At 36.6% G+C, this 12,156-nt stretch overlaps 1 protein-coding gene across 4 annotated transcripts in view; it reads right to left on the bottom strand.

The window, feature by feature from the left end:
- LOC125679251 (CREB-binding protein-like) overlaps nt 1-12,156 on the bottom strand; it is a 30,789-nt gene continuing 18,633 nt past the window's right edge. For 2 of the 4 annotated variants that reach the window (XM_048918329.2, XM_048918331.2), the window contains exons 10-27: nt 11,907-12,070; nt 11,687-11,800; nt 11,406-11,567; nt 10,994-11,302; nt 9,480-9,660; nt 9,257-9,375; nt 9,002-9,172; nt 7,942-8,099; nt 6,261-6,371; nt 5,974-6,108; nt 5,799-5,866; nt 5,548-5,710; nt 5,255-5,401; nt 4,052-4,331; nt 3,614-3,820; nt 3,307-3,459; nt 2,918-3,202; nt 1-2,468 (exon numbers count right to left, since the gene is read on the bottom strand). In XM_048918329.2, coding sequence (XP_048774286.1) covers nt 651-2,468; nt 2,918-3,202; nt 3,307-3,459; nt 3,614-3,820; nt 4,052-4,331; nt 5,255-5,401; nt 5,548-5,710; nt 5,799-5,866; nt 5,974-6,108; nt 6,261-6,371; nt 7,942-8,099; nt 9,002-9,172; nt 9,257-9,375; nt 9,480-9,660; nt 10,994-11,302; nt 11,406-11,567; nt 11,687-11,800; nt 11,907-12,070 — 4,745 coding nt within the window. In that variant the 3' untranslated portion in view covers nt 1-650. The remainder of the gene's footprint in view (nt 2,469-2,917; nt 3,203-3,306; nt 3,460-3,613; nt 3,821-4,051; nt 4,332-5,254; nt 5,402-5,547; nt 5,711-5,798; nt 5,867-5,973; nt 6,109-6,260; nt 6,372-7,941; nt 8,100-9,001; nt 9,173-9,256; nt 9,376-9,479; nt 9,661-10,993; nt 11,303-11,405; nt 11,568-11,686; nt 11,801-11,906; nt 12,071-12,156) is intronic. The other 2 variants (XM_048918330.2, XM_056155934.1) reach the window with 1 other exon arrangement.

The following is a 12,156-nucleotide window of genomic DNA, read 5'->3' as shown; positions in this document are numbered from 1 at the left end:
TTTTTCTGATTTTTTGTATTTATACAATGGTTCCTTCATTTCAACATGACAGAGTAATCAATATTAAAAATCTGAAGACAGAATACAAATGTACAAACCAAGAAAATGTTCATAAAGCTGTGAATGTGTTGCACAAATTTGTACTTCTACACCAACTCATAATTTAAGGAAACATACAAAATATAATTCTTTCATTCATGTGAAAACCTGCACATCAGAGAAAAACAAAAAGCAATGATAGGTTTTCACCAGCTGTACAGTAACATTTACATTATATTCATAACATGATCTTAATAACACAGCAAAGTTTGTTTCATGAATGATTTTGATCTAGAATTTCTTAAATAAAACATAGTGGCAGGCATGACTAAAATCTACAAGTCACATGTGTTATGCTAGTTCCTTATGAAAAAGGAAATGGATCAGTTTTCTCTGTAATCATAATAAAATTTCGTATCTTATATATAAACTAAACAACAATCAAACATCACATTCATGCTTGACTCAACAATAGTACCATTAAAATATATTAAAACCTCTTTCGATTTTTTGTTCTGTAAACAAGTACAATACACAAGGAAAGTTAATCCTTTGTACAATACTACTTGCATCTGCATTTTAAAGAGGCATAACAGATAACTGACCAAGTCCTACAAGGTCTCAACATACTTAGAGAGCTGGTCCTGTGGTGTTAATGGAGCCACCTCATTGTCTTGTGACAAGCCCAGACCAGAATCTGCTCCTTGACTCTGGAGGGACATACCACCACTAAATAACATTGCCTCCGAGTTCATTTGGTTAGTGTCATGCACTCCCGGATGAGATTGATTGGATATGACATGATGAGGTGACATTTGATGTTGGCGAGGGGATGGATTTAGCTGCTGATGAGGTGATGCAGTTGGTTGAGGGGATCGGACAGTTTGTGGTAATGATGTGGGTGAACGCACTTGCTGCATGAACTGTTGGGGAGATGGGGTCTGATTAGCTGACATTTGGGGACTGACAGGTTTTCCACCAGAAAACTGTTGTCGTATCTGGACTTGTTGTTGATGAACTTGATGAATCATTTGTTGTTGATGCTGCTGCTGATTAAACTGTTGCTGCATGTGTTGTGATCCATCCCCTTGGAATGCTCCAGGTGTCTGCTGGGGATATGGCATGCGCTGTCGTTGTGCAAATGGAGGTTGTGGAGCTTGAAATTGTCCCATTTGATTTGTTTGGGGTTGTTGCACATTATGTTGTTGAGGAACAGAATTCGGTTGCATTCTTAGTCTTTGTTGTTGCTGATATTGCCACATTTGTTGCTGCTGGGTTGTGGGCTGTCCTGCTGTCTGAGGAGCAGTCATGCCCATCTGACCCATGTTTTGCAGCTGATTAGGATTGTTGGGCGGTACTTGACCTTGTCCTTGCATCTGCTGTTGTTTTGCTCTTTGTTGAATGAAAGCTGCCATAAGCTGTGGATTGGACTTCAGAATCTGAAGCACTTGAGCCTGCTGCTGGTTTGATGATGGAGATTTCAGAGTCTTTAACAGTTCATGTAGAGCATGCTGATTCGTTTGTCTGATTTGGTTTGGTTGCATTTGAATGCCTGGTTGATTCATCACTGGTTGTTGCTGTCTATTCGGCATTGGCATTCTTGGCAGCTGCTGTTGAGGCTGAATTTGCTGGCGAATTTGAGACTGGTTATTCTGGGAATAGTTCTGCCAGTTAGGTATTCCAACCGATTGTGTCTGCTGCTGCTGTTGCTGCTGTGGCATACCAGAGAGTGTTGGATTAGGTTTCATAGGTGGGGGTGCCATGTTTGTACTCTGGGGCACAGTAGGCATAGGCTTGCTCATTGTGTTAAGAGTCTGTTGGAGAGCTATTCTCTTTGCCTCTTGTGCAGCCTGCATGGCAGCTTGAGGAGGAGCAGGTGGAGGTTTTCCACCCAGTCCAGGCTGTTGTGGCTGTTGTTGTGGAATAGTCACTGGTGAAGGCGATGGCTGAGATGTCACTTGTTGCGTACTTGGAGTAGCAGTAGTCCTTTGCATCACAGCCATTCGCCTTCGCAACATCTGAGCCTGTTGAAGCCGATGCTGAAGTTGTTGTTGCCTCAGTTTATGTTTAATCTGTAGACAGAATGGTACTTGACACTTGTTCTCTGTACAATGTTTTGCATGATACAAGCACAGAGCAATAAGTTGTTTACATATTGGACACACGCCGTTGGTCTTTTTCCTACAACACTTTGTATGAGAAACAACACGCTTCATCTTCTGACAACTAGGTAGTCTACAATTGGCATCTCTGCACTGACACGCATGCACAAGTGAATGAATGCACCTCTGAATAGATTGTCTACGAGATTCCTGAGGGTTATCTTGTTTATCACTTGTAGATGTTCCATCATCCAAATCAAGTCCAAGTTTCTCCATTTTATGAATATGTTTCTCCGTTTCATAGCACGCATTGCACAAATCGTAGTCCTGAAATACAATTTACAAAGTGATTATTATCAAAAGAAAATCCTCATTGAAAATCAGTCACACAGAGAAAATTATCAAAAGGTGAAAAAGTCTTGTGTTTAGCTCTTCAGGTATGAAAATACCTATGTAAAAGACAATTGTGTCATATGAAATGTAATCAGCAGTGGTGTTCTAAATATAAAACACAAAAACTATAACTGGTACACCACTCCAAAAAAAATTTGCAGAAACATTCAAATTATATCAACAAAACCATGATGTAAAATGTGACAGCCCCTGAAGGATTGCCAAACACCCTGCTTAATCATTTTTCTATCTAGTTAAACTGATTATGTTAAAGATGCACTCACAAGATATACATGTAACTATAGATACCCATCAACATTTAACTCAAATCATTTCTTAAAGGAAGTTAATGCAGAATATAAGGAAACAAAAAACACACTTACTTCACAAACAGTACAATGCCAACGCGTCTCCACATGGGCTTTACAGTTATTGCATGTGTACACAAAATTGTCTCTTCCCTGATTGTGAATTTCATATAACATTGCCAAGGTTGAGTATTTAGCCCTCCGTAGTGAGGAAAACTCCTGATGTTTATCACGAGCCATAGTGAGGAAGGCATCGCGCCCATCCATCAGGTCACAGGTGATCATGGGGTCTGGGTCATTTATTGAAGGAAGCGACTGTGGAGCATAGGCCTGGCTGTGTAGTCTTATCACAAAGAATACCTAAAAGCAAGCCAAATTAGAAAATTATAGAAATCACTAAAAAAACATACATGTGTTACACAGATTTAGATTCATCTTTTTATTATGTCAACAACTCGACTTGCCTCCTTATGCTTCTCCATTGTGGCATATACTTTTTGGGTGAGATCATTGCCACCATGGGGCATATTGGTTTTCTTTGGGTTCTTCCTCTGACTGTTCTTGCTTTTGCTGGCTTTCTTATTTCTGTTACTCTTTCCTTTCTTCTTTCCAACTCCCTGAAAGAGAAAACATTCCAATTAGCATTACTCAGCTATTTCTACTGTGCTATTAGGAGCTAAGCATAATAATCGTCCTTTTCAACCATTAATTATTTTGTGTTAATGTATGCTTTGTTAGAAATCATCACCAGACGAGTCTCCCAGCTTTTACCTGGTTGCTGCCTTCTCCTTCGTCGATACACTCGGGTTCCTGTTCGGCAGCTGCTGCCTCTGCCTCTTCACGCTTCCTCTTCTCTTCTTCCTCTTGATCCAATTCCTTTATACTCTCCTCCAATACATTGGGCCAAAAGTCACCCTCAAAGTATGGAATCTGGGTAGCACTTGTAACATTGCTTTCTATGGCATCCTTCAGTATGTCCTGCAAATAGGAAAGAACTATGTGTTTTAGGGTTTCCAACAGGTTATATTCTAAATACTTGGATCATAATGGAATAGAATTATCTTCTAAAAATGTCCTAATTCTGTCTTAAATACCTGCAATGTTCTAATATTTGTACTTTTGTGAAAAAGCTTTGCTTTCCATCACTGCAAATTGAACTGTAGTTTGATTAGCTTAACAAACAATGTTATCATACACATAGTGACTTGCCTTATAATCTATCACACAACGCTCGATGATTGCTTTGTCCAACATTTTCTTGTACCACTCTTGCAATCTCTTTGGTTTCGGAATTTTTTGTTCTGGAGGATGGCAATGAAATATATAGTCATCCCCTTCACTGGGTGGACAGGCCCAGATGTGAGCCCAAGCATAGCCTTGCTGCTTCACATATTCCAAATAGCCAATGAGAATTTCATGATACACAGCAGTTCTAAGTTGACGTGGTTGAAAGAAATGGACACTGTCCAGATATGATATGTATACTCTCCTGAAATTCAAATACATTCACAATCATCAATTGATTTCAATGAGACACCAAGTCACATTAAACTACACAAAATAGACTTATACATGATAGTAAGAAGCTTCCACAACACAGAAATGGATGATTAAGTATTCTGATTAATGACAAATCTGTGCTTTCGATTGATCAATTTTTGTCTTAATAAAATGGAAACTTAGTGAATTCATGCCCCTCACTTCAATGTTAGATACATTTGTGCTTATTTAAAAAAGGGTAAGTGTCTACAAAGGTCCTTCTTGCAAAGAATTGGTGTCAAATCAGAATACAAGATATTATAGACATTTTTTTTGTGTTTTACAAAGATGAATCTGTGCCAAATCAGAATACAAGATATTGGAGATGCTATCTAGAGACAATGTTGGCTTGTACGATCTGGTGACCTTAACATTCTGATCAAGGATAGAGAACCTCACATGGAATTTTATTACTGACTCTGATTAGCATTTGAGACATCGCCCACAAAAGATTTCTTGTGATTCTAACCTTGTGACCTAAAATGTTTAAAATAAAGGTCACCATAATGTTCTAGATGCTTCATGCCATTGCTAAAGCATAAAAACAGCATTTGAGATGCTAAATCTTAAAACATCATCTGAGATACCAAGAAAACACTTCTCATCTTTTGGGAATTGGTGACCATAAACTCAAAAACAATAGGACTCATTATTATTAACTTTTCATGTGAAATTTAATCCAAAAAGCTGAAATAGTATTTGGAATATCATCAAGATATTATTATCGTGTGTGACCTAGCGACCTCAAAAACATTTAAGTCAGAGGAACTCTTCATGTAAAGATGCTCAAAACAGTATTCAAGATATTACCTAGAAACCATTTTTTGTAATATGGGATCTTACATATAAATTTTTTTTTTTTTAGCTTTTCACCTATTATTGGGCTGGGGACAGTCAGAGCCATACTCTTGCACATGCATTCCAAAAAAGCACACATCTGTTCCATCAATTTCTTCAAAAGCAAACATTGCTTTAGCCCTGTACTGGAAAGTTTCTTGCATTTCCCCATTGTCACAGAATCTGAAAGGATAGAACATATTTTACATTGCATTTCAGTTGGTATGACAAAGTATGCAAATTTTGGTCTCAATGAAAATACATCACATGAAAAAGTTTATTCCCATCCAAGTAGACACATATCTAGGGCTATAAAATGGAGTACTGACCGAGACTTCATGCCTGACTTGACCTCAACCACTTTATCCCCACTAGACAGCACTTTTATTGTGACATCACCAGCACCAGCATCTTTGTTTTTCAGGAAGTTGTTTACCCTATTCTCAAGGTATGTACCCAACTTTGTGTTAGGAATACCTGAATATGGCAAATCTACAAAAGAGATTTTACAATAGTATATGCATCTCACAATCTCGAATAAGAAAAATTCAAACAATGTTTTCTCTCCATTTATACTTACTTTTGGCAGAATATTTGTTTTCTTTCCTTTTTGTCCCCTTTGATCTATGGCAATTATCACAAATGAACCTGTTAAATACAAAATTCAAATATGTTAAAAGTAGAAGCCCTTTCCCATATTCTTTTCACTACTCTTTCATATGAATTCCTCTGAAAGCTGAACAATTCTTATTTACCCATTAGGCCATATAGCCTCAAAGTGCAGGACACAAATCTGATGCATTTTCCTTCCACATTCATCACACTCCACAAAAGGTTCATAATCCAATTGATCATTCTTCATTTTATTGAACTGGGTCTTTGAAATTTTTCTGAAAAATACAATCACATTTCCATTATGCAAGGGCAAAATAGAAAATCTCATTCTGCATCAAATTAAAAGAGGTCAAGAAATTTCAAATACTGCAAAAAGACATCTTTAAAAGTGAGTGTTGATATTTGGGTGTAGGAGAAGTAAACTTACGTGATAGGTTGAGTGGGATCATCAGACAATTCCACCTCATCCCCCTGGATTTCTTGGAAGCACTTCTCACAATAAATGTATCTGTCAGAAAAGAGGCCATTTTGTCTTGTACTGTTTGGTAGGTTCCAGTGATGATGAGCAATGATGATGATATGATGAATGTGCAGTGATGAAGAGCATACGTTACAACAGCAAGGGCACATCAGCACAAGCAGATACAGAGAAGAAAAAAAACAACAAAAACCCCATTATATACCAATGCAATGAACCAAGTGAAAAGTATGACAAAACAAATATAAATGCAAATTCTTGAAATTCTACAATCAGAGTAATTTAGGTTTATAATAAATCATGAAATGAAAAAAATATAAAATCAGTAGGTTATAACATAAATTGATAAATATGTATGATATAGATGACCTGAACAAACTGATAATAAAGAATGTATTTCAAGCAATTAATGATATGGGCACTTCTAAACAGATGCATATGATATGACCACAAATATGCCATATAACATCAAACCTCCATTCACAACCTCAAGTTTAAATACCCCCTCCCCAGATTAAAAAAAAACACAACAAAAAACGAGAGTACCGCCAACGGTATATAATATGCCCATGACAAGCTAATGTAGGGTGCTTTTCTGACACCATTGGTAGAACTTGACTTCAGGTAGTATCAGCAATCATCAGGGTGTGGCATACTTTCTTTGCATTGTAAAAACAGACAAATCATCTACCCTCTTTGTAATATTTTTACTTGGCATAAGGTGCATGTGTACCAAGTTTGATGGTCATAGTCCCAATGGTTCGGTCTGTAACCTGCCATTTTTCCCAGACCAATGAGGCCGGACCCAAGCTTAAAACTCATTAATGTTCAACTACAAGTCATAGTCTATCATATACAACTTTCAATTTATTTGAATCCATTATAGTTTATGGGAAGCACCCAAAGTTTGAAACCCATGCACACAAGTACAGATCCTATGCCACCATCATATCATTTGGACATTTTACACATACAGGGGACAAGCACAGAAAAGATTTTGTGACTCATAATGACACAATGACATTTTCATGAGAGAGTAAACTTTCTTGAATAAAAGTCAGTATCTCAGTTTTTCTGAAAATGTCATACACTTAGATCACATTATTTTGAAACAAAATAAAAAAGGTGGCGCTCATAATACAGAGTGAACATATCACCCCCCACCCCCACCCCCCTTCCTCCGTATTTCAAGGTGTGCTGTACACATTCAGACATATATCTCTTAATAAATACAAATGAATTTGGAAATGTAAATAGAAGTGAGGCATAATCTAAAGCCAATATTATGAGACAAGCACAGCAAATAGCAAGCAAATGATGATGAACCAATTCCACAATAAGCAATTCAGTAAATACTAAAAACAACAAAGACACAACAAGATGTGGTGTGTGAAACATAATGCCCTCTGTGTGGCAAATTTTGACATTTAACAGTCACATTGTATTGACATCAACGTTTGAATTCACTAAGTATGAACTCAATAAAATTCTTAGTTCAAAAGTTTACATCAAGGTAAAAGATGCAGACAGACATTAAGACTCAAAATGATATGGCCCAATTACTTGATCTAGGATGAATAAAAATTAAAGAACTGAATCACAAGAGAATAACATATATCAAATGACCTACCGATTCTGGTAACTGAAGTATATTGCATCCCTGGGAATTGTGCACAACTGTTTACCATAACAGCAAAGAACCTGTGGACTAAAAACATGTTTCCGTCCACAACAGTACCCAAGAGACTGCATCACTCCATCTATCTCTGCTTCAAAAACTTCAGCCAACTGAAAACAAATGTAGTAAATTCCAAGTGAAAACATCCATACATAAACAGTACTATTAACAAAGAAATATACTTTATGTGGACCTTAACTCCTTCAAATGGACTTTCTATTTATTAAGTGAATTTCATGTTTATTTTGATAGAGGGTGTCTCCCTTATAAAATTGTTGGTAGTCCTAAGATATGCCATAAATGTTAATTTCTCATGGTTTTCAGCAATATTCAAAATATTTATATACCCTTAAAAAATTCCACATAATATTCTTTAAAATATTTACACATGCAATATCTATCAAAATATTAAAACTAGGGCTGCAACGGATACCCGAAATAACCGATAATTGTGGGTTGTGTTGTTTGGGTCGGTTTTGGTTCCATTTTTCCATATATCGGTTCAGGTCCGGTTTTTATTATAGATTCATTATTAGAAATCTGTTTAAACAAAATGCTGTCAAAATCCTCAACTGTGGCTGTATTTTGATCAATTGTTAAATGATAGCATTGTGGACAAAACAATGACAGTATGCAAAATATGTCAGTCATATTTAAAATACGCCATAGGATCAACATCGTCAAAAACAAAACATTGAAAAAGTGGAATGAAATTGAGTGGAAGTGACAATGCTGTTTCTAGTACCATGGATGTCGAGTCGAAACCCGAGTCCATGTCCACGAGTAATTATTGTGACAAAATACAATAAAGGTTTTTGATTTTAACTTGTATATCAGATCTTTAAAATAGCTATATAGACCCGAACCGAAATACTCGAACCTGAATTTAAAAATTCTGAACCGACCCGACCCGGAAGTTTTTTGAACCGCGATAGCCCTAATACAACCTACATTATTCTTGATAGTATTCAGTTATGATTTCTGAACAATAAAAAGGGTCCTTTCTGCATACCTTTGAACTATATTTGTATACACGAGAAGTCTTTCTATTGTACAACCACGCATTATCATACATAAGCCACACATCATCACAATACTGCCAAGGATCTGTGTACTGGCCCGTGTCCAACTTTCTTTTGATCGTAGAAAGGTCCATGGGTTTCTTTACAATGTCAAAGTAATCCTGGAAAATGGAAATTTACATAGGAGTAACCATACACTATAACGGATAAACACAAAACTTAACACACACACAAAAACTACTTACAGGTATGTTGAGCATAACTGGGTCCACTGGCTGTCTAAATGGCATCGACTCCGGATCCTGGCGGTAAAGTTTTTCGAGTGTTGGCATCAATGCTTGCCTTAGTTCATCAGGTTTAAATACTGAAAACAGAATTACATTTATCATTATTTAGAATACATAACACTGATAGCATGTAATCTATTATGAAACACTGCGTTTCATATTTCCTACACGGAATTCTTACCTTTCTTCTGCCGAGGCTGTTTGGTTTGGGAGGTGCTTGGTGCAGCCGTGGCACCTGCTGGAGTGGCGACTGAGGGTAGAGGACTATCCTTCGTCTCCTGACTCTCCCCTTCTGTGCTTGCCTTGGAATCCATAGACACATCCATACTGTTGCTGCTATTTTCACCTGGTTCATCTTTCATCTTTATAAAATCATAACAAATATTATTAAAATCCATGATTGCTTCAGCTCACAAGTATAATTCATCAAGAAATGTTTCAGTAAAATATAAAGTATTTCGACACAAGCATTGCTCTTGATTTACAGCGAATTACAAAAGACTGGTGAGTTTTTCAATTGCCTGCTGGATTGACCAATAGCCTTTACAATTTGGTCAGCAAAGTATCACATTTGGTCTGAATTTAGATCACAAAGTTACTCAGGTATGACAAAGAATTGACAACTTTTTTTCTCAGTGTGAGTGACAACCCTGAAAATAAAATGATTTAACACTCCAGTTTTACTGATTATTTCAGGAAAAGAATTTCTGGTCAATAATTTCTTTGCTTGTTTCTTCAGAAATTTCTTTTTCATTTCTAAAATATCTCCCCATCTTATTTTTCCCCCCATGGTTATAAGCTGAATAGGTGTTGTAAAATTCCAAAGAAATACACTGCTAGGTAGATGTGCACTATCCAACCCTGAAAACTATAAATAGAATAACTAAACAATAGAAGACTATACTGCAAGTTTTCTTTGTGTGATATGAATGGACTGACATCAAATGTAGATTGAACAGAGGAATGGTGCATGTGGACACATTGCGAGATGTCTAATGAAAAATTCTTAAGTGAAATTGATGAGAGTTTAGTAAAGTTCAATTTAATCAATAATCAAAAAAATTGAGAGAGAGAGAGAGAGAGAGAGAGAGAGAGAGAGAGAGAGAGAGAGAGAGAGAGAAAATGCACCCTTTCTTTTCTTTAAGTAATCAAAAGTATTTTTGAAAGAGAAATATAATCAAATTTGATTTTATTCCAAATTCATTTAGAAACACTTGAAATAATGTTTCAAATTTGAGAAAGAGAGAGAGAGTGCACCTTTATTTTTTACTTCAACATATTAAGGTAATCAAATGTATATTTGAGAGAGAAATATAATCAAATTTGATTTTATTAATGTTCACTTTAAAAAAAAAACGTACAAAAATAGCTGCAAAAGACACTGAAATCAACTCAGATTTACCTGTAAAAGCAATCTAAGATTGAGTAACTTTGTGACCTAAATTCAGACCAAATGTGATTCTTGGCTGACCAAATTGTGAAGTCTATTCATCAATCCAGCAAGCAATTGAAAATCCAACTGGTCTTTTGTAATTTGCTGTAATTTATATCATGATTTAGCAGTGGAGCATATAGTCAGTATACTGGAATCTGACAGTGTAATGTTGACACACGATATTGTACAGAATGAAGAGTCCTTGAACTAGGTAAATACAGTATTACTTTCTTAGATACTCTGCTGTAAAAATACACTACCTGTTTGCCTCCCTCTGAGCAAGGCTCCTGTTTAATCTCTGGTTCTGTCTTGATTTCCACTTCCTGCTTTATTTCCTGTTTGATGTCCTTAGTGGTAGTGGTGGATGTAAACACTGTTGATGTGGTAGAGACAGAAGTGATTGACGATGTCTGAACATTAGACAAGGTGTTTGGGGTGTTTCCAGTTGTGCTTGGCGCCATCAGCACATCCTTGAGAGTTTGAGAGTTGATGCCCCCAGCTCCATCCTCTTGTTTTATTTCAGTCTTAATTTGTGGATTGCCCACTGAACTTGTGACAGTAGTTGTTGGCTAAAAGTGAAAGATATTGCATTCTTTCAAAATGCTTCTTTAATTTTTACATATTAAAATCAATTTTTCTAATGAGTAACAAAGTGCTTGGTAGAGTACTTACATCAAATGGTTGGGACAAATTTGAAACAGTCTGTGATATCAAAGCTGGAACTTGACTAGTAAGCTGAGGGGCTGATGAATTGAGAAGACTGCTTACTGATGACCCAATCTGTGATGATAACTGTGTGGTGCCTTGTGATGCCTGGGTTATGGTAGATGGTGACTACAAGACAATTTGGAAATCATCATCATATTACCTTCAGCTGATCTTATTCCTATTTTACACACTGAAGGAATAAAGACCAACAAATGCACACTGAAGGAATAAAGACGAACAATCACCTGTGATATTTGATTTTGGTAAGCTTGGGGAGACTGTGATGAATGGATAATTGGAGGCTGTGGTAAACGATTCCTGATTTGTTGTAAATGATCTTGGGGTGTCATTCCAGCAATCTAAAATGATATTTTTAATTACCATCCAATGACAGTAAAAACTACAGAAAACAGCATACCTAAATTACAGTCATAGACTTTATAAATTGGCATACACCCAACTTACATTTTGGTAGTTTTGAGAATTGTCAATTCCAGGACGAATTCCAGGTGTACTGTTGAGAGGTTGTCGAGGACTGGGACCTCTCATGTCAGGCAGAGGAGTAGGTGGAGGCAAACCATAGGGATCATTCCCAGCTGCTTGGGGCAACAAAGAACTCAAAGGTCCATCTGTTTAAAAGATATTCCATATTTTGATTTTGTTTAAAGAAAACACTTGCAAGGAAAATTTCCAAACTTCAGATCAACCCCCCCCC

The sequence above is a fragment of the Ostrea edulis genome, chromosome 2, assembly GCF_947568905.1.
Source record: "Ostrea edulis chromosome 2, xbOstEdul1.1, whole genome shotgun sequence".
In the NCBI taxonomy this organism is placed as follows: Eukaryota; Metazoa; Mollusca; class Bivalvia; order Ostreida; family Ostreidae; genus Ostrea; species Ostrea edulis.
The sequence above is the reverse complement of the archived record's forward strand: the minus strand, read 5'-3'. Positions and strand labels throughout refer to the sequence as shown.